This window comes from Oenanthe melanoleuca, chromosome 25 (genome assembly GCF_029582105.1).
Source record: "Oenanthe melanoleuca isolate GR-GAL-2019-014 chromosome 25, OMel1.0, whole genome shotgun sequence".
Classification (NCBI taxonomy): domain Eukaryota; kingdom Metazoa; phylum Chordata; class Aves; order Passeriformes; family Muscicapidae; genus Oenanthe; species Oenanthe melanoleuca.
The window spans coordinates 7809622-7835187 of NC_079358.1; the positions used below are offsets into that span (position 1 = coordinate 7809622).

Sequence of the window (25566 nt, forward strand, 5' to 3'; positions counted from 1 at the left end):
AATCCTCGGGATCCCAAATCCTCGGGATCCCAAATCCTTGAGATCCCTGATCCTGGAGATCCCCAATCCTCGAGATTCCAAATCCTCAGGATCCCAAATCCTCAGAATACCCAATTCTCAGGATCCCCAATTCTCAGGATCCCAGATCCTCAGGATCCCCAATTCTCAGGATCCCAAATCCTCGGGATCCCAAATCCCTGAGATCCCTGATCCTCGAGATCCCAAATCCTCGGGATCCCCAATGCCTGAGATCCCCAATCCTCAGAATCCCCAAAACTCGGAATCCCAAATCCTCGGGATCCCAAATCCTTGGAATACCCAATTCTCAGGATCCCCAGTCTTCGGGATCCCCAATCCCTGAGATCCCCGATCCTCGGGGTCCCGGATCCTTCCCGCACTCTCTCCTGACGTTTTCCGCCCCGGCGCTGGGAGGGAGGGGCGCGGGGGTCCCGCGGTGCCGAGGCCGCGGTGTCCCGCTGCTTCCCGTGTTTTCCTTCGGGGCGGGACGGGCCCGGCTGCGCGGGACCCCCCGCGGCCGTGGGAAAACAACCCCCACCCCCACCGGCCGCGGTTCACACGGGTTTTGCTTTTATTGTTTTTTATTCCAGCACGGCCGAAAAGTCCCAGACGAGGCGATTTTGGGGGGCCCCAGCGTCCCCCCCACTCTGCAGGGAGGGGCAGCCGAGTCCCCTCATGTCACTGCTGTCCCTTGGATCTTTGGGGGAGCTTGGACCCCCTCTGCCCCCCAAATCCTGCTCGTTCATCCGGGAGGGCAGCGAGGGCTGAGGATTTTGGGGGTGCCCTGGGTGGGGGGGCACTAATGGGGCGCTGTGGAGTTGCTGGGCTGGGGGGGCTGGAGCGGGACCTGGAGCTGGGCTTCGTCCTTGTGGGATCGTGTCCTGGTGGGGAGGGACGGAGGGAGGGATGAGGGGGGACTGGGGGAAGGTTCGTGGTGCTGGTCCATCCATCCATCCATCCGTCCATCCGTCCATCTGTCCATCCATCATCCATCCATAGATCCATCCATTATCCATCATCCATCATCTGTCCATCATCCATCCATAGATCCATCCATCATCCATCCATCCATCATCCATCATCCATCCATCCATCCATCATCCTTTATCCATCCATAGATCCATCCATCCATCCATCTGTCCATCTGTCCATCCATCATCCTTTATCCATCCATAGATCCATTGATCATCCATCCATCCATCCATCATCCATCCATCCATCCATCCATCCATCATCCATCATCCATCCATCCATCCATCCATCCATCATCCATCATCCATCATCCATCATCCATCCATCCATCATCCATCCATCCATCCATCCATCCATCCATCATCCATCATCCATCCATCCATCCATCCATCCATCCATCCATCCATCCATCATCCCTCATCCATCCATCATCCATCCATCATCCATCCATCCATCCATCATCCATCCATCCATCATCCATCCATCCATCATCCATCCATCATCCATCATCCATCATCCATCATCCATCCATCCATCATCCATCATCCATCATCCATCCATCATCCATCATCTATCATCCATCCATCATCCATCATCCATCATCCATCCATCATCCATCATCCATCCATCATCCATCCATCCATCATCCATCATCCATCCATCCATCCATCCATCATCCATCATCCATCCATCATCCATCCATCATCCATCATCCATCCATCATCCATCATCCATCCATCCATCCATCATCCATCCATCATCCATCATCCAACATCCATCCATCCATCCATCATCCATCATCCATCCATCCATCATCCATCATCCATCATCCATCCATCATCCATCCATCATCCATCATCCATCCATCCATCCATCCATCATCCATCATCCATCCATCCATCATCCATCCATCCATCATCCATCATCCATCCATCCATCATCCATCCATCCATCCATCATCCATCATCCATCATCCATCCATCCATCCATCATCCATCCATCCATCCATCATCCATCCATCCATCCATCATCCATCCATCACCCATCCCTCCCCTCCCCTCATCCTGCCCAGCCCCACCTTCCCTCCACCTCCTCCACGGTTTCTGGCAGCGCCATGTTCCGTGTCTCGGGCAGGAACGCGGCCACCAGCCCCGACACGACGGGCGCGGTGCCGTAGATGAGGAAGGGCAGCGCCGGGAAGAGCTCGCCCGCCATCTTCACCAGGGGCGCCATGATGCTGCCCAGCCGCGACATGGTGTTGGCCAAGCCCATGCCCGTCTGCCTGTGGGACGCCCAGAGGTCCTGAGGGCACCTGGGGACACCTGAGGGACCCCCCCGGCCACGCCCCGGCCACACCCCGGCCACGCCCCGGCCTTACCGGATCACGGTGGGGTAGAGCTCGCCCGTGTAGAGGAAGACGCAGTTGAAGGACGCGGCCAAACAACCTTTGCCAAAAACAGCCAGCGCTGTCCGGAGCGTCCGAAGGTCTGTGGGGACACCTGGGAGTCACCTCAGCGTCCCTGCTTGGGGTGCTCAACAAGAGAGGACTCCAAACACCAAGATTTGGGGCAAATCCCCCCAAAAATGCTCAAAATGACCCAACCTGAGGCTCCCACCAAGGGGTCGGGCTCGTGCCGGGAGGTTGGGGATGAGGGGACCCCGCGGCACCGCCGCGGCCTCACCTCGCGGCACGAAGGCGTTGGCCAGGATGGCCAGGCCGGCCAGGACGAGGGCCAAGGCCTGGGTGAAGCGGCGCCCCACGTAGGTGATGGTCAGCACGGACACCAGCTTGGCCGGGATGTCCACGGCGCCGAAGATGAGCTGGACCACGTAGATGTCGAACTCAAAGTTCTGCAGGTCCATGGCCAGCCCGTAGTAGGCGAAGCTGGTGGAGAACCTGGGCCACGAGGAGGGGGGGACAGGGGGTGACAATGTCACCTGTGGAGGGGCGGGGTGGCGTGGGGGGATGGCGGGGATGGACAGTCGCCCGCGTCCTGCGGCGCCGGCCGTACCACACGAAGCAGAGGCACAGGGAGATGCGGCGCAGAACCGGCGTCCGCACCAGGTCAAGCACGGTGTGGCGAGTCCTCGACGACGTCATCTCCTTCTCCATGTGGGACCTCAGGGTCTGGAGGGACAGGGGGGGGCTCTGGGGCGGGCGTGGGGCACTGGGGACCCTCCTGTGGCGGGGCAGGGCGGGCGGGAGAGGGGAAGGGGGGTCAGGGAGGGGTGGAAGTGTTGGGTGGGACGGGCAGGGATGGAGGAGATGGAGGAGATGGAGATGGACGTCCCTGAGGTGATGGTCCCAGTGGCCACGGGTGGACAGCTGACCGTGGGGTGGGTGTTTAAGGGACCCCCACAAGACACCCCAGGGACACCGTGGGGGACCCGGCCCGAGCCTTTTACTTCTATGTCGAGCTTGTCCCCTTCCTCCTTCTTGCCGTTGATCCTGGCCACCTTCTGGAGCTCCCGCAGGGCCTGGGGGGACCTCCCCACCATGACGAGCCACCGCGCCGACTCCGTCAGCCACCTGCGCCGGGTGCGGGGACGGGCGGGAGCCCGGCGGTCACTGCCACACCTGCACCCCGCCGGCGACGTCCCCGTCCCTCTGGCCATCACCATCACCATCATCGTCATCATCATCGTCATCATCCTCATCATCATCATCACCATCACCATCATCACTATCATTGACATCATCACCATCACCACCATCATTGACATCATCATCATCATCATTGACATATCATCATCACCATCGTCATCATCACCAACCTTATCATAGTCATCATCCTCACCATCATCATCATCGTCACCATCATTATCATCATCATCATCATCATCATTGTCATCACCATCATCACCATATCAACATCATTGACATCATCATCATCATTGACATATCATCATCACCATCGTCATCATCACCAACCTTATCATAGTCATCATCCTCACCATCATCATCATCATCATCGTCACCATCATCACCATCATCATTATCATCATCATCATCATCATCATCATTGTCATCACCATCATCACCATATCAACATCATTGACATCATCACCATCATCATTATCATCATCATCGTCGTCATTGTCATCATCCTCATCATCATCATTGTCATCATCCTCATCATTATCATTGTCATCGTCATCATCATCATCATCACCACCACCATCATCATCATCATCATCATCATCATCATCGTCATCACCATCACCATCATCACCATCACTGACATTATCATCATCATCATCACCACCACCATCATTGTCATCATTACCATTATCATCATCATCACCATCACCATCGCCACCATCACCATCGTTCTGTGTCCATCTGTCCCCCCAGCTGCCCCTGGCCGTGTCACTGTCCCCTCACCCACTCCTGGCCGTGTCACTGTCCCCTCACCCACTCCTGCCCATCCTCCTCATCCATCTCTGCTCCCACCTTTCCCTCTCCCAGCTGCCCGCGCACCCCCCCCGTTCCCTCCCTCCCTGGCCTTCCTCCTCCTCACCAGGAGTAGAGGAAGAAGCCGAAGAAGGGCAGGGACACCACGAGCTGCAGCCGGCGCCAGTCGCGCAGGGCGAAGGCGACGCCGGCCAGCAGGAACTGCCCGGCCGTGTAGCAGTAGCCCATGAAGGTGCCGACCAGCGCCCGCATGTGCGTGGGCATCCACTCCAGAGCTGCGGACACGGCTCGTGGGGCGCCCCCGGGACCCCCGGGGCGGGGGGACCAGCGGGGGGTGCCATGGGGGCGGGGGGACCATCGGGAGTGCCCAGGGGATGGGGAGACCACCGGGAGTGCCCAGGGAATGGGGAGACCACCGGGAGGGTGCCCAGGGGATGGGGAGACCACCGGGAGGGTGCCCAGGGGATGGGGAGACCACCGGGAGTGCCCAGGGGATGGGGAGACCACCGGGGGGTGCCCAGAGGATGGGGAGACCACCGGGAGGGTGCCCAGGGGATGGGGGGCCCAGGGCAGGTTCTGGAGGGACACGGACCCACAGGGAGGACACAGAGCCCACCCAGGCAGGTGCCCAGGGCAGGTTTTGGGGTGACGTGAACCCACAGGTGCCAGGAGACATGGAGACCACCAGAAAGGTCCCCACAGGCTCAGAGGGCACACGGAGCCCACCCAGGCAGGTGCCAGGGCGGGTTTTGGGGTGACGTAGACCCCCCCAGCAGGGTCCAGGGCGGGTTTTGGGGTGACATGGACCCATGGGGTGACACGGACCCCCCAGCAGGGTCCGGGGCGGTCCCAGCCCCGCACGTACAGAGCGAGACGCTGTTGAGGACGATGCCCGAGAAGGCCATGCCCGTCAGGAAGCGGAACAGGCAGTAGACGGGGAAGGTGGGAGCGAAGGACGAGCAGGTGCCCATGGCGGCCATCTGCAGGTAGCACCAGGTGAGCACCGAGCGGCGGCCGAACCTGGGCGGGAGGAGGAGGAGGAGCGGGGTGAGGAGGAAGAAATGGGGGTGGGGGAGGAAGAGGAGGAGGAGGAGGAAGAAATGGGGGTGGAGGAGGAGGAGGATGAGGAAGAGAAGGAGAGGAGAAAAGGAAGAGGAGGAGGAGACAAGAAAGATGAAGAAAGGGGCAGGAGGAGGAAGAGGGAAAAGGGGCGAGGAAGAGGAAGGGGGGTGAGGAGGAAATGGGGATAAGGAGGAAAAAGAGGGTGAGGAAGAGAGGAGGAGGAGAGAGAGGATGAGGAGGGAGCCAAGAGGAGACAGAGAGGGTGAGAGAGCCCCCCAGTGCCACCCCAGCCTGCAGGGCCCCCTCACCTGTCCGAGAGCCCCCCGAAGACGCCGCCCACCAGGACCCCGGCCATGTAGAGCGACTGCGCCAGCTGCTTGAGCCCCCGGGAGCTGCACACCAGGTCCCACTGCCAGCGACCGGGACACGCGTGGGACCGAGGTCGGGGTCCCCTCTCCAGCCCCAAACCCCCCGTGGTGGCCGGTGAGGCCGGTGAGTGGCCAATGGAAAGGTGGCACTGAGGGCTTGGTCACCCTTCTCATGGCGGGAAGGGCCATCCAAGGGTCCTGTGACCCCGCTGTGACCCCATTGTGACCCTGCTGTGACCCCGCTGTGACCCCGCTGTGACCCTGCTGTGACCCTGCTGTGACCCCACTGTGACCCCACTGTGACCCCGTTGTGACCCCGTTGTGACCCCGCTGTGACCTCATTGTGACCCCGCTGTGACCCCATTGTGACCCCGTTGTGACCCCGCTCTGACCCCGCTGTGACCCCACTCTGACTCCTCTGTGACCCTGCTGTGACCCTGCTGTGACCCCGCTGTGACCCTGCTGTGACCCCGTTGTGACCCCCCCATGACCCTGCTGTGACCCTGCTGTGACCCCGCTGTTGACCCCACTGTTGACCCCCCCGTGACCCCCCGTGACCCCGCTGTGACCCCCCCATTGATGCCTCCCCTCCCCTCCCGGTGCCGACTGAAGATGCTCCAGTTGGGCGCGGCCAACGTTGCGTTGCCAGCCAACCCTCCATTGGCGCCTCCATCCGGGCCCCACCCCCAGGATGGTCTGAAACCCCCCCCCCAGACCCCCCAAACCCCCCACCACCACCACCCCACCTCGGTGACGATGGTGCTGGCGAAGACGCCGCGGTCGTGGACCCAACCGTCGCCGCAGGGCTCCGTGCGCGGCGCCGAACCGTTGGGCGCCGACCCGTTGGCCTCCAGCAGCCACCACTGCGCGGCCACGAAGCGCCGGCAGCGCTCGCCACGCGGCACCCAGACCCTCAGCAGGGCCTCGGGCGCCGGCCCGCTGCCGTTGGCCTCGGCGCGCAGCCGGCACCGGTGCTCGCCGCCGGCGGCCGTGAAGTTCTGCAGCAGGTTGTGGCTCGCCATCATCAGCACGGGCAGCGACAGCAGCAGCACCGACAGCAGCTGGAAGCGCCCCATGCCGCCCACGCGCTCCAGCAGGCTGGCGAACGCCATGGTGCCGCCGCCGGGGCCATGCAGGAGCGCCCCGGCACCGCCGCCTGCCCCGGCACCGCCGCCTGCCCCGGCACCGCCGCCCTGCCCCGGCACCGCCGCCCTGCCCCGGCACCGCCGCGGCTCCGGCGCCGCCCTGGTTCTATATAACCGAACCCACTGCGCCGTGGGTTAATGTTTGATGACTCCGGGGGGATTTTGGTGGACAAGGCGAAAGTGCAGCGTGAAGGTGTCCAGGGGTGGAAAAAAAAAAAAAAAAGGTGTTTTAAGGATAAAAGTCCTCGAAAGTGGGGCAAAACTGGAGAGATTTGGGGCAGGGAGACAAGGAGCACCTGGTTGCTTTTAATTGTTATTTCACAGCATTGGTTTTTTGAGGGGGAAACTGAGGTTTTGGAGAGGGGCCGTCCAGGAGGTTGGGTGGGCGTCAGGCTGGGCACGGCAGGGAGAGGAGGGCTCCTGGCCTGGGCCAATGTCCGGCCCTTGGCGGCAAATTTGGGTTAAATTTTAGCGATTCCAGTGGTCAAAAGGCGACCAAAAGGTGCTGACAGAGGTGGCCCTGCCTGGGTCAGCGCATTCCCCACCAGGGGTTAATTTTTCACAGGGAGTTGATGGGGCCAAGGGACACATGAGCAATGGGAGCAAGGGTGGCTTTGGGGGACGGAAATCGGGGAAGGGGCACGGGAGGGGGCGGGGGGGGATTGGGGAGCTCCTGGTGGGTTTGGGGGATGCCCCCAGCAGGACAAGAGTTGGTTTGGGGTCATTGTTGGGGGTCAGCGTGGTGCTCTTGGCGCCACCTCACCTGAGGTTGAGGTGTCATTAAAAATTGGGGTCTCGGGTGCCACCTCATTGATGGACATTGTGGGACCTCCAAAAAAGGGGTTCTGGGCTGTCCCCTGATCGGGAGGGACCTCAGGGACACGGGAGGTGACCTGGGGGGCACAGACGAGACCCCGAGACGTGTCCCCAGCAGAGCTGTTTTATTCCTGCCCCGATGTCCCCGCCCCAAAGGTCACCACCGAGGTGTCCCCACCCCCCTCCAGCTGTGGGGACCCCCGGGTCCCTCAGGGCTCCTTCAGGGGGGGCCCAGCCTGGGGCTGGAGCGCGATCTTCTCCTTGGGGTCACCCGCCGGCTTCCGCTTGGGCCTGGAGGAGGAGGAGGAGGAGGAGGAGGAGGAGGAGGAAGGTCATGGCACAGGGGGAGCGGCCCATCCACTGCCCATCATTGTCCATTATTGTCCACCACCCATCCATTGTCCATCATTGTCCATCATTGTCCATCATTGTCCACCACCCATCCACCGTCCATCCATTGTCCACCATCCTTCCATCATCCATCCATTGTCCATCCATTGTCCATCCATTGTCCGTCTACTGTCCACCACCCATCCACTGTCCATCATTGTCCATCATTGTACACAACCCATCCATTGTCCGTCTACTGTCCACCACCCATCCATTGTCAATTCATTGTCCATCCATTGTCCACCATCCACCCATTGTCCATCATTGTCCATCCATTGTCCACCATCCTTCCATCACCCATCCACTGTCCATCCATTGTCCATCCATTGTCTACCATCCATCCATTGCTGATCACCCATCCATTGTCCATCCACTGTCCACCACCCATCCATTGTCCACTATTGTCCATCCATTGTACACAACCCATCCATTGTCCACCACCCATCCATTGTCCATCCATTGTCCATCACCCATTCACTGTCCATCATTGTCCATCACCAATCCATTGTCCATCTATTGTCCATCCTTGTCCATCACCCATCCTTTGCCCATCATTGTCCATCACCGATCCATTGTCCATCCATTGTCCATCTTCCATCCATTGTCCATCCACTGTCCACTACCCATCTATTGTCCACCATTGTCCATCCATTGTCCATCCATTGTACACAACCCATCCATTGTCCATCCATCCATTGTCCATCCATTGTCCACCCACCGTCCACCACCCCTCACCGTCCGTCCGTCCGTCCCTCACCTGTTCTCCACCTCCTCGATGGTGTCGGGCAGGGGCGTGTTGAGGGTCTCGGGCAGGAACGCGGCCGCCACGGCCGCCAGCGCGGGCGCCACGCCGTAGACGGCGGGCGGCAGGAACGGGTAGTACTCGTCCATCATCTTCACCAGCGGCGCCACGATGCCGCCCACGCGCGCCATGGTGCTGCCGAAGCCCAGCCCCGTCTGCCTGCGGCGCCGAACGTCACGGGGGGACAGGGACAGGGACGGGGACAGGGACACGGGGGGACAGGGGGACGGGGGGACAGGGACAGGGACGGGGACAGGGACACAGGGGGACAGGGGGACAGGAGTGTGCGGCAGGGGGACAGGGGCAGGAGGCGGGGGGACACAGGGACACGCGGACACGGGGAGATGGGCACAGGCACAGGGACAGGGGCGGGGACAGGGGCGGGGACAGGGGGAGAGGGGCACAGGGACAGGGACGGGGACAGGGACACAGGGGGACAGGGGGACAGGGGGACGGGGACAGGGACGGGGACAGGGACAGGGACGGCCAGGGGGACAGGGGGACAGGAGTGTGGGGCAGGGGGACAGGGACAGGAGGCGGGGGGACACAGGGACACGGGGACACGGGGAGATGGGCACAGGCACAGGGACAGGGGCGGGGACAGGGGCGGGGACAGGGGGAGAGGGGCACAGGGGGACAGGGGTGTGGGGCAGGGGTTTGGGGCAGGGGGACAGGGAACAGGGCTGTGGGGCAGAAACAGGGGGACGGGGGGACAGGGGCAGGGACAGGGAGACAGGGGGACAGGAACAGGGGGACAGGGGGACAGGGGCAGGGGGACAGGGGGACAGGGGCAGGGGGACAGGGGCAGGGGGACAGGGGGACAAGGGGACGGGGGTGTGGGGCAGGGGCACAGGGAGACAAGGGGACAGGGGGACAGGGGGACAGGGCCGTACCTGATGGGGGTGGGGTAGAGCTCGGTGGTGTAGAGGAAGACGCAGTTGAAGGAGGCGGAGAGGCAGCCCTTGCCAATGACGGCCAGCGCCGTGCGCAGCGTCTGCAGCTCTGCGGGGACAGGGGACAGGGGACAGGGGACAGGGGACATGGGGACACCAGGGAGTGCACACCGTCTGCAGCTCTGCGGGGACAGGGGACAGGGGACACTGGGGACATTGGGGACATGGGGACATTGGGGACATTTGGGACACCAGGGAGTGCGCACTGTCTGCAGTTCTGCGGGGACAGGGGACACGGGGTGTGGGGACATGGGGACATTGGGGACATTGGGGACATTGCGAACATGGGGACACCAGGGCTCGGCCACCACGCGGGGACACCCTGGGCAAGTGGGGATGAGGATGGAGGGGATGGGAAGGAGGATGAGGATGGAGGGACGGGGTGTCCACGGTCGGACGCAGGGATGGGGACACGCGGGAGGACACGTGACAAGCTGGGGACGCCGGCGGCCAGAGCCCCTGCCCTGCACCCCCACCTGTGGGCACAAAGATGTTGGCCACGATGACCAGCCCGGCCAGGAACAAGGCCACCATGAGCGAGAGCCGCCGGCCCACGTAGCTCAGCGACACCGTCACCACCACCTTGGCCGGGAAGTCGACGGCGCCGAAAATCACCTGGATGAGGTAAATGCTGACCCCGAAGTTCTGCAGGTCCATGGCCAGGCCGTAGTAGGAGAAGCTGATGGAGAACCTGCAGCCAGGCGGGAGAGGGGTGACAGTGAGGTGACATCCCCGAGGGACAGGAGGGGACCACAGGGGCGGCAGGTGGGGGAGGAGAGGGCTGGGAGGAGGGGCGGGGTCACTGATGGGTGTCCAGGTGTCCGTCCTTCCCTTCAGCTGTGAGTCTGACCAGGTGTCTGTCCATCTGTCCATCTACCCATCCATCCGTCCATCCATCCCTGTCCATCCGTCCATCCATCCCTGCCTGTCCATGTGTCCATCCAGCCCTGTCTGTCCATTTGTCCCTGTCCATACATCTATGAGTCTGACCAGGTGTCTGTGCATCTATCCATCCATCCATCTGTCCATCCATCCCTGTCCATCCATCCATCCATCCATCCATCCCTGTCCATCCATCCCTGTCTGTCCATCTGTCCATCTGCTTCTGTCCATCCGTCCCTGTCCATCCATCCCTGTCTGTCCATCCATCCATCCCCCTCTGTCCATCTGTCCATCCATCCCTGCCTGTCCATCCATCCATCCATCCATCCATCCCAGTCCCTCCATCCCTGTCCATCCATCCCTGCCTGTCCATCCATCCATCCATCCATCCATCCATCCATCCATCCATCCATCCCTGTCCATCCATCCCCCTCTGTCCATCTGTCCATCCCCTCTGTCCATCCGTCCCCACGCCCCGCCCCTCGCCCCCAGCCCCACCAGACGATGGAGAGGCAGAAGAAGATGTGCCGGATCACGGGGGTCCGGACCAGGTCGGAGACGGTGTAGGAGGATTTCAGAGCCGCCAGCTCCTCCTTCATGTTGGACTTCAACATCTGGGAAACGGGAGAGGTTGGGGAGGGGCATGAAACCCCCCCCGACCCCTCCCCACCCCCCCGGGGACCCCCGGACCTCCACCGTGATCTTGTCGCCCTCCTCCCTGCGGCGGTTGAGGGCGGCCACGCGCTGCAGGACGCGGACGGCGCGCTCAGCCCGGCCCGAGAGCACCAACCACCGCGCCGACTCCGCCAGCCACCTGCACGGGGAAACTGAGGCACGGCCGCGCCCCCCGCGCCCAGCGCCGCCCCAGCGCCACGGGGTCCTACCAGGAGTAGAGCAGGAAGACGAAGAAGGGCAGCGACACGGAGAGCTGCAGCCAGCGCCAGTGCGGGACGGCGTAGGCGACCCCGGCCAGGATGATCTGGCCCAGCGTGTAGGCGAAGCCGGTGATGGCCACGGTGACGGCGCGGTACGGGGTGGGGATCCACTCCACCACTGGGGACACGGGGACACACGCGGGGACACGGGGACACACGCGGGGACACACACGAGGACACCGGGACACATGAGGGGACACGGGGACACACGCGGGGACACACACGAGGACACGGGGACACATGAGGGGACACGGGGACAGGGGGACACGGGGACACACACGAGGACACGGGGACACATGAGGGGACACGGGGACAGAGGGACACACGGGGACATGGGGACAGGGGGACACACACGGGAACACGGGGACACAGGGGGACAGGAGGGGACACACACGGGGACATGGGGACATACACGGGGACATGGGGACACACGCGGGGATATGGGGACAAGGGGACACGGGGACACACGCGGGGACACGGGGACATGGGGACATGGGGACAGGCGGACATGAAGACATACACGGGGACACGGGGACATGGGGACAGGGGGACATGGGGACAGGGGGACACGGGGACACAGACAGGGATACGGGGACACGGAGACATACACGGGGACATGGGGACACACATGGGGACACGGGGACACGGCTCACCCAGGGTGACCCTCCTGGTCAGTGCGGCCACACCACGCTGGGCCACCAGGGTACCCCTCCGTGGACACTGGGATGTCCCCACCCCTGGCTCTGAATTGTCCCCACCCATGGACACCGGGATGTCCCTCCACATGTCCATTGCATTGTCCCCCTCCATGTCCCCCCCCGCACCGCTGGGCTGTCGCCGTCCCCGTCCCTTCCCTGTCCCTGTCCCTGTCCCATCCCCGTCCCATCCCTGTCCCATCCCTGTCCCCGTCCCATCCCTGTCCCTGTTTCCATCCCTGTCCCATCCCTGTCCCTGTCCCTGTCCCATCCCCGTCCCATCCCTGTCCCTGTTTCCATCCCTGTCCCATCCCCGTCCCATCCCTGTCCCGTCCCCGTCCCGTCCCTGTCCCTGTCCCATCCCTGTCCCATCCCTGTCCCTGTCCCATCCCCATCCCTGTCCCATCCCCGTCCCATCCCCATCCCTGTCCCTGTCCCATCCCTGTCCCATCCCCGTCCCTGTCCCATCCCCGTCCCTGTCCCCGTCCCATCCCTGTCCCATCCCCGTCCCTGTCCCCGTCCCCGTCCCTGTCCCATCCCTGTCCCATCCCCGTCCCTGTCCCATCCCCGTCCCTGTCCCTGTCCCGTCCCTGTCCCATCCCTGTCCCGTCCCCTGTCCCTGTTCCCATCCCCGTCCCTGTCCCATCCCTGTCCCTGTCCCTGTCCCCGTCCCTGTCCCGTCCCGTCCCGCCCTCACCCAGGCAGGCGATGCTGAGCCCGAAGCCGGACAGCGCCATCCCGCCGGCGAAGCGGAACGCGCAGTACGAGGCGTAGTTGGGGGCGAAGGCCGTGCAGGTGCCCATCACCCCCAGCTGCAGGTAGGACCACATCAGCATGGCCTTGCGCCCGAACCTGCAACGGGAGCCGCTGGGGGCACTGGGGGCACTGGGGGGCACTGGGAGCTTACTGGGGGGCACTGGGGGGCACTGGGATCCACTGGGAGCCAGCGGGAGGCACTGGGGGACACTGGGGGACGCTGGGGGATACTGGGGGGCACTGGGAGACACTGGGGCAACTGGGAGCACTGGGGGCACTGGGAGCACTGGGGGTCATTGCGGGCACTGGGGGGACACTGGGGGGGGACTGGGGGGCACTGGGGGGCACTGGGGGGGCACTGAGGGACACTGGGGGGGCACTGGGGGGCACTGGGAGGCAGCAGGGATGAGCTGCCCAGAGCCCCCCAGGGAAACTGAGGCACGGGGGGGTCTCTGCTGCCTTTACCTGTCCGAGAGGCCCCCCAGGACCAGGGCCCCCACCAGCACCCCGGCCATGTAGATGGACTGGGCCATCTGCCGCAGCTGCCGGTAGCCACAGACCAGGTCCCACTGCGGGGACAGGGCCGAGTGTCAGTGCCAGTGCCAATGTCAGTGCCAGTGTGTCAGTGTCAGTGCCAGTGTCAGTGCCAGTGCCAATGTCAGTGCCAGTGTGTCAGTGTCAGTGCCAGTGTCAGTGCCAGTGTCAGTGCCAGTGTGTCAGTGTCAGTGCCAGTGCCAGTGTGTCAGTGTCAGTGCCAGTGTCAGTGCCAATGTCAGTGCCAGTGTCAGTGTCAGTGTGTCAGTGTCAGTGCCAATGTCCGTGCCAGTGTCGGTGCCAGTGCCAGTGTCAGTGTCAGTGTCAGTGTCAGTGTCAGTGTCAGTGTGTCAGTATCAGTGCCAGTGTCAGTGTCAGTGTCAGTGTCAGTGTGTCAGTGTCAGTGCCAGTGTGTCAGTGTCAGTGCCAATGTCAGTGTCAGTGTCAGTGCCAGTGTCAGTGCCAGTGCCAGTGTCAGTGTCAGTGCCAGTGCCAGTGTCAGTGTCAGTGCCAGTGTCAGTGTCAGTGCCAGTGCCAGTGTCAGTGTCAGTGTCAGTGCCAGTGTCAGTGTCAGTGTCAGTGCCAGTGTCAGTGTCAGTGCCAGTGCCAGTGTCAGTGTCAGTGTCAGTGTCAGTGCCAGTGTCAGTGCCAGTGTCAGTGCCAGTGCCAGTGTCACTGTCAGTGTCAGTGTCACTGTCAGTGTCAGTGTCAGTGTCAGTATCAGTGCCAATGTCAGTGTCAGTGTCAGTGTCAGTGCGAATGTCAGTGCCAGTGCCAGTGCCAATGTCAGTGCCAGTGTCAGTGCCAGTGCCAGTGCCAGTGTCAGTGTCAGTGTGTCAGTGTCAGTGCCAGTGCCAGTGTCAGTGCCAGCGCCGCCTTCTTCCTCTCCATCCATCCCTCCGTCCGTCTGTCCATCCATCCATCCATCCCTCCATCTGCCCGTCTGTCCATCTGTCCGTCCCTCCCCTCCCTTCCCTCCCCCTGTCCCCACGGAGTTGTTGTCCCCCCCCCGCTCGGTCCCCTGCCCCGGTCCCCTCCCGGTGTCCCTGCCCCGGTGTCCCTGCCCCGGTCCCCGTCCCGGTGTCCCCTCCCGGTGTCCCCTCCCGGTGTCCCCTCCCGGTGTCCCCACCTCGGTGACGATGGTGGACACGTAGACGCTGCGGTCGTAGTCCCATCCGTCCCGGCAGGGCTCGGTGGCCCGGGGGCCGTCGGTGGCGTTGGCGGCGGGCGATGCCACATAGCGCCGGCAGGAGCCCAGGGTGACATCGGGGGACCCCAGGGTGACATTGGGCCACCCCAGCGTGGGCCCCAGGGTGTCATTGGAGGAGCCCCGGGAGGCATCGGGGGACCCCGCGGTGCCATCGAGCGTGGCGTGGGTGACACCGGGGGAGCTCGGGGTGGCACCGGGTGGCACCGAGGTGGCACCGGCAGAGCTCGGGGCGGCGCTGGGGACAGCGGGGACGCGGCAGCGGTGCGGGGGCACGGCGGCGGTGAAGTTCTGCAGCAGGTTGTGGCTCGCCATGAGCAGGATGGGCACCGCCAGCAGCGCCGTCTGCAGCACCTGGAACCGGCCCAGGCCCCCGACCTGCGCCAGCACCGCGCCGAACGGCATGGCGGGGACACGGGGACAGCGGGGGACAGCGGGGACAGCGGGACACCGGGGGACAGCGGGACACCGCTGGCCTTGGGGACACTGCTGGCAACAGGGACACCGCTGGACTTGGGGACACCGCGGGCACGGGGACAATGCTGGACTTGGGGACACTTCAGGCACGGGGACACTGCTGGACCTGGGGACAGTGTCATCCATGGGGGTGGCAGCACTCATGGGGACACCGTCAACCACAGGGGCACCAGGACATGGGGACATCATCAACCATGGGGATGTCACCACCCATGGGGACACCAGTGGACACACGGGCTTGGGGACAGCAGGACACGGAGACACTGGGACAGGGGGACACTACCCAGGGGACAGAGCCACCCCCAGGGCCATGGGGACAAGGGACAGGGCTTGGGCACCATTGGGAGAGCTGAGAGGGACGTGGGGACAAGGGGACAGGGGGACATGGGGACAGGGGGACAGGGGGACATAGAGACATGGGGACAGGGGGACAGTGGGACAAGGGGACATGGGGACAGGGGGACAGGGGGACGCACAGACGGGGAGGGGACACGGGCCAGGGGACGTGGACTCTGGGGACCGTGTCACTGCCTGCGTCACATGTCCCCAACCCCTCCTGATGTCCCCATCCCCTCCCAGCGTGTCCCTGTCCCCAGGGACGGGGACATCCGGCCAGCTGTGCCTCCGTGTCCCCAAGGTGAAGGGTCCCCTCTGTGATGTCCCCAACCCCTCCCTGATGTCCCCAACCCCTCCCCGATGTCCCCACCATCCTCCTCAAGGTCCCCAACCTGTCCCATGTCCCCTCTGCGATGTCCCCAACCCAACCCATGTCCCCACTGTTCTCCTCAGTGTCCCCAGTTTGTCCCCGTGATGTCCCCAATCTGTCCAATGTCCCCTCCCCTCCCTGAGAGAAAAAATGTCCCCAAGCCCTCCCTGGTGTCCCAACCTGTCCCTCTGTCCCCCCTCTCTGTCCCCACCTGTCCCGGTGCTGTCCCCACCCCGAGGTCCCCCCGCTGTCCCCAGCTGTTGTCCCCCCCTCCGGTGCTGTCCCTGTCCCTGTGCTCCCCTGTCCCACCCGTGTCCCCCCCGTGTCCCCGTGTCCCACCTGTGTCCCGTCCCGTCCCTGCCGCGATCCCCCCGTGTCCCCCCCGTGTCCCCCCGTGTCCCCGCCATGTCCCCGTGTCCTCGTGTCCCCCCGTGTCCCACCCGTGTCCCCGTGTCCCCCCATGTCCCACCCGTGTCCCCCCGTGTCCCATCCGTGTCCCCGCCATGTCCCCGTGTCCTCGTGTCCCCCCGTGTCCCACCCGTGTCCCCCCGTGTCCCACCCGTGTCCCCGCCATGTCCCCGTGTCCTCGTGTCCCCCCGTGTCCCACCCGTGTCCCCGTGTCCCCCCATGTCCCACCTGTGCCCGTCCCTGCCGCGGTCCCCCCGTGTCCCCGTGTCCCACCTGCGCCCGTCCCTGCCGCGGTCCCCCCGTGTCCCACCCGTGTCCCCCCGTGTCCCACCTGCGCCCGTCCCTGCCGCGGTCCCCGCGTGTCCCCGCGTGTCCCCGCGTGTCCCCCCGTGTCCCCCCGTGTCCCACCTGTGCCCGTCCCTGCCGCGGTCCCCCCGTGTCCCCCCGTGTCCCACCCGTGTCCCCGTGTCCCACCTGTGTCCGTCCCTGCCGCGGTCCCCCCGTGTCCCCCCATGTCCCACCCGTGTCCCACCTGTGCCCGTCCCTGCCGCGGTCCCGCGCTCGCTCCCGTTACACAACGAGCCCCGAGCGCCGCTCTTGGTGCCACCGGGATTAACGGGGGGGGGGGGAAGGGGCCGAATTCCAGCGCCGCGGGGGGGTCCGGCCGCCTCCGGGTGCCCCCGCCCGGCGGGGACGGGAGCGGGATGGGGACGGGATGGGGACAGGGATGGGACAGGGACGGGGATGGGAATGGGGATGGGGACGGGATGGGGATGGGGATGGGGACAGGGATGGGGATGGGGACGGGGACGGGAGGATGGGAATGGGGATGGGGACGGGATGGGGATGGGGATGGGGACAGGGATGGGGATGGGGACGGGGACGGGGACGGGAATGGGGATGGGGACGGGACGGGGACGGGGACGGGACGGGGATGGGACGGGGATGGGACCGGGACGGGGATGGGGACGGAGACGGGACGGGGATGGGGACGAGGATGGGACGGGGACGGGGATGGGGACGGGACGGGGATGGGGACAGGGACGGGGACACGCTGTAGGGACCCCCTATGGACCAGGGCCCCACAGCCCCGACCCACAGCCAGGGACCCCCCCCGGACCCCAAGGAGCCCCCAGAGACCCCAACACGGCCCCTGTGCACCCCCACACGGCCCCTATGGACCCCAGAGCTCCTATAGATCCCAGAGACCCTATAGACCCCACAAAGACCCTATAGATCCCAGACACCCTATAGAGCCCCAGAGCTCCTATAGATCCCACACAGCCCCTATAGAACCCCAGAGCTCCTATAGATCCCACGGGGACCCTATAGATCCCACAGCCCCTATAGAACCTCACACAGCCCCTATAGGAGCTCACTGACCCCCCTCCAACCCCCCCTTTTAGGGTCCTGCCCCCCCCAGCAGGTCCCTATAGATCCCATAAACCCCCGATGACCCCGCAGGTCCCTAAAACCCCCCAGACCCCCATAACCCCCCCCCAGGTGCCACAGACCCCAATAAATCCCCTATAGACCCCCATAACCCCCCCCCAGGTGCCTGTAACTCCCCTACAGACCCCCCATAAATCCCCCAAAGCCCCCCACAGACCCCATAACCCCCCCAAAACACTCAGACCCCCCAAAATCCCCTATAGGCCCCCATAGGGGCCCGGGGGGCTCTGCCGCCCCCTGGCGGTTGGGAAAGGAAACGGGAACTGGGGAGGGGTCGCAGGATTTTGGGGGGTCCCAGGAATTTGGGGGGTCGCAGGATTTTGGGGGGGTCCCAGGAATTTGGGGAAAGAATTCAAAGTTTTGGGGGTCCCAGGGTTTGGGGGAGGGGATTGAGAGATTTGGGGGGTTTCAGGATTTTGGACAAAGAACTCAAAGGTTTGGGGGTCCCAGGTTTTCGGGGGGTCTCAGGATTTTGGGGGTCCCAGTTTGTTTCGGGGGAAGAATTCAGAGGTTTTGGGGGTCTCAGGGTTTCTGGGGGGGGTCTCCGGGTTTTGGGGGTCCCAGGTTTTTTTGGGGGGGGTCTCTGGGTTTTTTGGGGGGTCTCAGGGTTTTTGGGGGTCCCACGTTTTTCTGGGGGGTCTCAGGGTTTTTGGGTGTCCCAGCTTTTTTTTGGGGGAAGAATTCAGAGGTTTGGGGTGTCCCAGGTTTTTTTTGGGGGTCCCAGGTTTTTTTGGGGGGGGGTCTCAGGTTTTTGGGTGTCCCAGGTTTTTTTGGGTGTCCCAGGTTTTTTGGGGTCCGTATGGAAACAGGAACTTTATTGAGCCGATACAAAACCCCCGACTCAGGAAACGCCCCCCAAGAGCCCAACCCCCCCCCCGACCCCTCCCCCACCCCCAAAAAGGGGTCCCGGGTGTGTCCGGGGAGGGGTCCCGGGAGCCCCATCCCCCCCAAAACCGACACAATTCATTCCGCGGGGGGGGGAGGGGCGGTCCCAGTGCTCCCAGTAACCCCCAGCCCCCCCCAAACTGGGACTGGGGCAGTGGGGGAGGGGTCGCTAGGAGTCGTAATCTTCATCCTCCTCCTCCTCCTCGCGGGGGGGGGCGGGGGCGGGGGGGAGCCCCCCCGGCAGGGAGGGGGGGCCCAGGGGGGCGAAGGGAACCCCGGGGCTGCGGGAAAAGGGGTCACTGAGGGGGGACCCCAAAAATAAAAGCCCCAAAAACCTTCTCTGGGATATGGGGGAGGGGCACCCCCACCCATCCACCCCCCCCCCCCCGAGGGGGGAGGGGCACCCAGAACCCCCTCCCCAAATCCCCCCGGGGACTCAGGGCTGGGGGGACACCCCAAACCCCCCAAAATATCCCAAATCCCCCAAAACAGCCCCAACCCCCCAAAAACAGCCCCCAAAACAGCCCCAACCCCCCAAAAACAGCCCCATCCCCAAAAAAAAAGCCCCAACTCTCCCCCAATCCCCCCCAAAAACAGCTCCAAACCCCCCAAATGTCCCAACCCCCCCAAAAACAGCCCCAACCCCCCAAAAAAAGCCCCAACTCTCCCCCCATCCCCCCCAAAACAGCCCCAACCCCCCCAAAATGTCCCAACCCCCCCAAAAACAGCCCCAACCCCCCCAAAAAACCAGCCCCATCCCCCCCCAAAACAGCCCCAACCCCCCATCCCCCCCAGGTGTCCCCCCCCGCCCCCCCTCACCTGCCGAAGCCGAGTGGGGGCGGGGCCGGCGGCGGCTGCGGCGTCTCCTCGTCCCCGTCGCTGTCGCTGTCCTCAGAGTCCTCCTGGGGGAGGGGCGGTGAGGGGACCCCAGAGCCCCCCCCACCCCCGGGGGTCCCCAAAACCCCCCCAGAGGGGACCCAGAAACCCCAAAACCCACAGAACAGACCCAGAAACCCCAAACCTCCCCCCCGGACCCCCCAAATTCCCCCCACAGAGGTGACCCCACACCCGGGTACAGCCCCCTCCCCTTCAGGGGACCCCCCCAAACCCCCCCAGAGGGAATCAGGGGTCCCCCAAAAACCCCAAATCGCCCCAGGACCCCCCAAATCCTTCCCAGTTCCTCCCAAGCCCCCCAGTTCTCCCCCAGGACCCCCCAGTTCCCCCTAGAACCCGCCCCAAATTCCTCCCAGGACCCCCCAAATCCCCACGAGAACCCCCCAGTTCCCCCTAGGACCCCCCAAATCCCCCCCAGTTGCTCCCAGGACCCCCCAAATTTCCCCCAGTCCCCCCCAGTCCCCCCCCACCTCCTGCTCTGAGTCTGTCCCCGACTGTTTCGGGGTCCCCTTGGCCCCGGGACCCCCGTTCTTGCGGCCACTGCCCGGGCGGCGCCCCCTGCAGGAGACCCCCGAGTTAGGGACCCCCAAATTAGAGACCCCCCGAATTAGGGACCCCTGAGTTAGGGACCCCCAAATTAAGGATCCCCGAGTTAGGGACCCCCGAAATTAGGGGACCCCCAAATTAGGGGACCCCCCAAATGAGGGACCCCTCCGAATTAGGGACCCCCAAATTAGAGATCCCCCGAATGAGGGACCCCTGAATTAGGGACCCCCGACCCCAAAACTGCCCCAACCCCCCTCAGGGTCCCCAAATCCCCCCTGACCCTCCCAGGCTCCCCCAGGTGTGTCCCAGGAGGATCTGGGGGGTCCCCCAGGTACCTCAGGATCCCCCCCAGGTGTCCAGGGGTGTCCCAGAAATGTCCCAAGGTGTCCCCCAAAATATCAGAAGTGTCCCCAAAGAATCCAGGTGTGTCCCCAGGTATGTGGGTGTGTCCCCAGGTGTCCAGGTGTGTTCCCAGGTTCCCCCAGGTGTGTCCCCAGGATTCCCCAAGTGTGTCCCCAGGATTCCCCAAGTGTGTCCCCAGGATTCCCAGGTGTGTCCCCAGGATTCCCCAGGTGCCCCAGGTGTGTCCCCAGGTGTGTCCCCAGGTGTGTCCCCAGGTGTGTCCCAGGTGTGTCCCAGGTGTCCCCAGGTGTGTCCCCAGGATTCCCCAGGTGTGTCCCCATGTGTCCCCATGTGTCCCAGGTGTGTCCCCAGGTGTGTCCCCAGGATTCCCCAGCTCTCCCAGGTTTCCCCAGGTGTGTCCCCATGTTTCCCAGGTGTCCAGGTGTGTCCCAGGTGTGTCCCCAGGTGTCCCAGGTGTGTCCCAGGTGTCCCAGGTGTGTCCCCAGGTGTCCCAGGTGCCGCTCACCTGCGGGGCCCCCTGTCCCCGTCGCCGTGGGCGTCGTCCCCGTCCCCCTGCATGTCGGGCACGGCGGCCACCAGGTCCTTGAGGAAATCGAACTGCTGCTCCAGCTCGATGCACTGCTTCCTGCGGGAGGGGCACCTGAGAGCAGCTCACCTGGCACAGCTCACCTGGCACAGCTCACCTGAGAGCAGCTCACCTGGGAGCAGGGCTCACCTGAGAGCAGCTCACCTGGGAGCAGCTCACCTGAGAGCAGCTCACCTGGGCACAGCTCACCTGAGAGCAGGGCTCACCTGGGAGCAGGGCTCACCTGGGCACAGCTCACCTGGGCACAGCTCACCTGAGAGCAGGGCTCACCTAGGCACAGCTCACCTGAGCACAGCTCACCTGGGAGCAGGGCTCACCTGGGCACAGCTCACCTGGGAGCAGCTCACCTGGGAGCAGGCTCACCTGAGAGCAGCTCACCTGGCACAGCTCACCTGGGAGCAGGCTCACCTGAGAGCAGCTCACCTGGCACAGCTCACCTGGGAGCAGCTCACCTGGGCACAGCTCACCTGGGCACAGCTCACCTGGGAGCAGCTCACCTGGGCACACCCAGGCACACCTGAGAGCAGCTCACCTGGGAGCAGCTCACCTGGGAGCAGGGCTCACCTGAGAGCAGCTCACCTGAGAGCAGCTCACCTGGCACAGCTCACCTGAGAGCAGCTCACCTGGGAGCAGGGCTCACCTGGCACAGCTCACCTGAGAGCAGGGCTCACCTGGGAGCAGGGCTCACCTGAGAGCAGGCTCACCTGAGAGCAGGGCTCACCTGGGCACAGCTCACCTGGGAGCAGCTCACCTGGGAGCAGCTCACCTGGGAGCAGCTCACCTGGGAGCAGGGCTCACCTGAGAGCAGGGCTCACCTGAGAGCAGCTCACCTGGGAGCAGGGCTCACCTGGGAGCAGAGCTCACCTGGGAGCAGGGCTCACCTGAGAGCAGGGCTCACCTGGGCACAGCTCACCTGGGAGCAGGGCTCACCTGGGAGCAGCTCACCTGGGCACAGCTCACCTGGGAGCAGGGCTCACCTGGGCACACCCAGACACACCTGAGAGCAGGGCTCACCTGGGAGCAGGGCTCACCTGGGCACACCCAGGCACACCTGAGAGCAGGGCTCACCTGGGTACAGCACACCTGAGACCGTGCCCACAGGGGCACACACAGACACACCTGGGAGCCACGCCCACCTGGACACACCCAGCACACACACAGTGCACCTGGGCCACGCCCACCTGGGCACACCCAGCACTTGGGCCACGCGCACCTGGGCACACACAGACACACCCAGCACACCTGAGAGCCACGCCCACCTGGGCACACAACGGACCTGGGACACGCCTACCTGGGCACAGAGAGCACCTGGGCCACGCCCACCTGGGCACACACAGACACACCTGAGAGCCATGCCCACCCAGATGCACACAGCGCACCTGGGACACGCCTACCTGGGCACACCCAGCGCACCTGGGAGAGCCACGCCCACCTGGGCACACACAGACACACCTGAGAGCCGCGCCCACCCAGCCACACCCACTCCCAAAAGGTGCCGCAGGTGTGTCAGGGAGCCTTCCCCACCTCCCACAGATACTCCAGGTGTGCCAAGCAGGTGAGGACAGGTGGGGATAGGTGAAGATAGGAGGGGACAGGTGAGCACAGGTGGACACAGGTGGGGACAGGTGAGAACAAGTGGGACAGGTGGGGACACATGGGGACAGGTGGGCACAGATGAGGACAGGTGGGGACAGGTGAGCACAGGTGGGCATAGATTAACACAGGTGAGCACAGGTGAACACAGGTGAGCACAGGTGAACATAGGTGATCACAGGTAATCACAGGTGGGCACAGGTGAGGACAGGTGAGCACAGATGAACACAGGTGAGCACAGGTGAGGACAGGTGAGCACAGATGAACACAGGTGGGCACAGATGATTACAAATGAGCACAGGTGAGCACAGGTGAACACAGGTGGGCACAGGTGGGCACAGGTGGGCCCAGATGATTACAAATGAGCACAGGTGGGCACAGGTGAGGACAGGTGAGCACAGATGAACACAGGTGGGCACAGATGATTACAAATGAGCACAGGTGGGCACAGGTGAACACAGGTGAGCACAGGTGAGCACAGATGAACACAGGTGGGCACAGGTGAGCACAGATGATTACAAATGAGCACAGGTGAGCACAGGTGAACACAGGTGGGCACAGGTGAACACAGGTGGGCACAGGTGAGGCACTCACAGGTGAGACGTCGTCATGGTCTTGGCGTTGCGGGACTGGGTCACGTGACAGGCCTTGCGCAGCAGCGACTCCAGGAACAGCTCCAGGGCCCGAGCTGCCTCGCTAAGGACTGCCAGGGGTGCAGGTGGGGCCAGGTGTGCAGGAGGGACCCCAGGGAGCCAGGTGAGACACCCAGGGAGGCAGGTGAGACACCCAGGGACACAGGGGAGATCCCCAGGGACACAGGGGAGAATCCCAGGGTGGCAGGTAGGACCCCAGGGACACAGGTGAGACACCCAGGGACATGGGTGGGACCCCAGGGAGGCAGGTGGGAACCCCAGGGAGGCAGGTGGGAACCCCAGTGACACAGATGAGACCCCCAGGGACGCAGGTCGGACACCCAGGTGTGCAGGGAGGGTTCCCAGGTGCCCAGGGCGGGGTCCCAGGTGTGCAGAGGATACAGATGATGACGGGCACAGCAGCCGCCACCTTCCCGATCTCCTCGTCCGTCTGCATGATCTTCTTGATCCGTGCCTGCCACAGAGCCCCTCACCTGAGCCCTCACCTGAGCCCCTCACCTGAGCCCCACCCTCACCTGAGCCCCACCCTCACCTGAGCCCTCACCTGAGCCCCATCCTCACCTGAGCCCCTCACCTGAGCCCTCACCTGAGCCCTCACCTGAGCCCCATCCTCACCTGATCCCCTCACCTGAGCCCCACTCTCACCTGAGTCCCCCTCACCTGAGCCCTCACCTGAGCCCCACTCTCACCTAAATCCCCCTCACTTGAGCCCCCCCCCCATAACCCCATCTCACCTGGAGAGCCCCGCCCTCACCTGAGCCCCCCCCTCACCTAAATCCCCCTCACTTCAGCCCCACCCTCACCTGAGCCCCCCCAGGCCACGCCCTCACACCTGCACCCTCAGGTGCGACCCCGTCCCCCAAACCTCGCCCACCCCGTTGGTGGTGACCCTCATTCCCCCCGTTGCCATGGTGACGTGACCCCCCCCCGCCCCGTTGCCACGGTAACCCCGTTTTCCCGCGCCCCCCTCGCCGTTGCCATGGCGACCCCGCCCTGCGCCCCTCAGCCGGTACCGGCGGGAAGCGCGCGTTGTATTTCTTCTTCTTGCTCGGCATGGCCGCCTCGCTGGCCCCGGGGGAGCCCGGGGGATCCCGGAGGGTCCCGCCCGGCCCCGCTCGGCCCCGGCCCCGCTCGGCCCCGGCCCCGCTCCGGCCGCTCCCGGTCCCGCTCGGCTCCGCCGCGGCCTCCCCGCCGCGCCCGCCCCTTCCGGGACGGAGCCCTGCCCCTTCCGGCACAGGGCTCGGCCTTTTCCGGCACACGGCTCGGGTTTTTCCGGCACACGGCTCGGCCTTTTCCGGCACACGGCTCCGCCCCGCCTGAGGCGGTGCCAGCTCGGACACGCCCCCTTGGTTAAACCCCGCCCCCTCCGCCCTAACCACGCCCCTCAGCGCACAAACCACGCCCCTCAGCGCACAAACCACGCCCCTCAGCTGTCAATCAAGCGCTCCGGGCTTTGGACCGTTTATTGGGGTGACCCCAAAGGGGGGGAGGGGGAGGGGCGGGGCTTTCCCCTCCCCCAAAGGCACTTGGATGGGGCGGGGTTAATGCTGGGGGAGGGGCGGCCACGCTCCCATTGGCTGCTGTGCCCCGGGGGGGCGGGGCGAAGGGGGACCCCCAAAAAAGGCACCCAGTGACCCCGGCAGGAGTTTCCCAGTAGCTCCCAGTAACCCCCTGCTGGCTTCTAGCGACCCCCCAGCAGGCACTTGGTGTCCTCCCAGTAACCGTACGGAATTCCCAGTGACTCCCAGTAACCCCCAGTAACCTCCCAGTAACCGTACACAATTCCCAGTAGCCTCCCATTAACTGTACAGAATTCCCAGTGACTCCCAGTAACCCCCAGTAACCTCCCAGTAACCTCCCAGTAACCGTACACAATTCCCAGTAACCTCCCAGTAACTGTACAGAATTCCCAGTAACCTCCCAGTAACCGTACAGAATTCTCAGACACTCCCAGTTGTGTCCCAGTAACTCCCAGTGACTCCCAGCACCCTCTACAGACCTCTCAAAGCCTCCCAGTAACCCCTAGAAACCTCCCAGTGACTCCCAGTAAAGC

General features: G+C 64.1%; 2 protein-coding genes and 1 long non-coding RNA gene across 4 annotated transcripts; 1 reads left to right on the forward strand and 2 right to left on the reverse strand.

The window, feature by feature from the left end:
* Positions 1-582: 582 nt before the first annotated feature.
* Positions 583-17107, reverse strand: LOC130262622 (solute carrier family 22 member 16-like). The gene is made up of 21 exons (XM_056509945.1): positions 17074-17107; positions 14873-15533; positions 13675-13778; positions 13151-13305; positions 11708-11876; positions 11514-11637; positions 11322-11437; positions 10418-10632; positions 9882-9990; positions 8944-9147; positions 8009-8087; positions 6582-7103; positions 5776-5876; positions 5271-5425; positions 4512-4680; positions 3397-3520; positions 3003-3118; positions 2673-2887; positions 2369-2477; positions 2069-2272; positions 583-899 (listed from the first exon to the last, which is right to left on the reverse strand). Exons 2-21 carry the CDS (start codon positions 15353-15355, stop codon positions 818-820), a joined length of 3555 nt encoding a protein of 1184 aa, XP_056365920.1. The 5' UTR covers positions 15356-15533; positions 17074-17107; the 3' UTR covers positions 583-817.
* A 1686-nt stretch (positions 17108-18793) lies between these two features.
* On the reverse strand, positions 18794-24714 carry DRAP1 (DR1 associated protein 1). Of its 2 annotated transcripts, XM_056510356.1 has the most exons (7): positions 24527-24710; positions 23895-23967; positions 23455-23548; positions 21187-21306; positions 20243-20330; positions 19698-19780; positions 18794-19159 (listed from the first exon to the last, which is right to left on the reverse strand). In XM_056510356.1, exons 1-7 carry the CDS (start codon positions 24566-24568, stop codon positions 19048-19050), a joined length of 612 nt encoding a protein of 203 aa, XP_056366331.1. In that variant the 5' UTR covers positions 24569-24710; the 3' UTR covers positions 18794-19047. The 2 variants fall into 2 exon arrangements, with proteins under 2 accessions (XP_056366331.1, XP_056366332.1); XM_056510357.1 differs by lacking the exon at positions 21187-21306 and having other exon boundaries at positions 24527-24714.
* Positions 22887-23320, forward strand: LOC130263003 (uncharacterized). The gene is made up of 4 exons (XR_008842259.1): positions 22887-22971; positions 23042-23101; positions 23132-23231; positions 23272-23320. It is a non-coding gene; the product is annotated as an uncharacterized LOC130263003 (long non-coding RNA).
* Positions 24715-25566: the final 852 nt, after the last annotated feature.

Bases quoted from the DNA above. Each gene is read 5' to 3' on its own strand.
- LOC130262622 (XM_056509945.1), bottom strand. From the start codon at position 15,355: ATGCCGTTCGGCGCGGTGCTGGCGCAGGTCGGGGGCCTGGGCCGGTTC. The intron at 8,088-8,943 runs GTGAGGGACGGA...CTCCTCCTCCAG, and splicing joins ATCGAGGAGGTGGAGAACAG to GCCCAAGCGGAAGCCGGCGG. The intron at 2,888-3,002 runs GTACGGCCGGCG...CTCGTGGCCCAG, and splicing joins CTGTGCCTCTGCTTCGTGTG to GTTCTCCACCAGCTTCGCCT.
- DRAP1 (XM_056510356.1), bottom strand. From the start codon at position 24,568: ATGCCGAGCAAGAAGAAGAAATACAACGCGCGCTTCCCGCCG. The intron at 23,549-23,894 runs GTATCCTCTGCA...TTAGCGAGGCAG, and splicing joins TGCTGTGCCCGTCATCATCT to CTCGGGCCCTGGAGCTGTTC. The intron at 19,160-19,697 runs GTGAGGGGGGGC...CTTTTCCCGCAG, and splicing joins CCCCCACTCGGCTTCGGCAG to CCCCGGGGTTCCCTTCGCCC.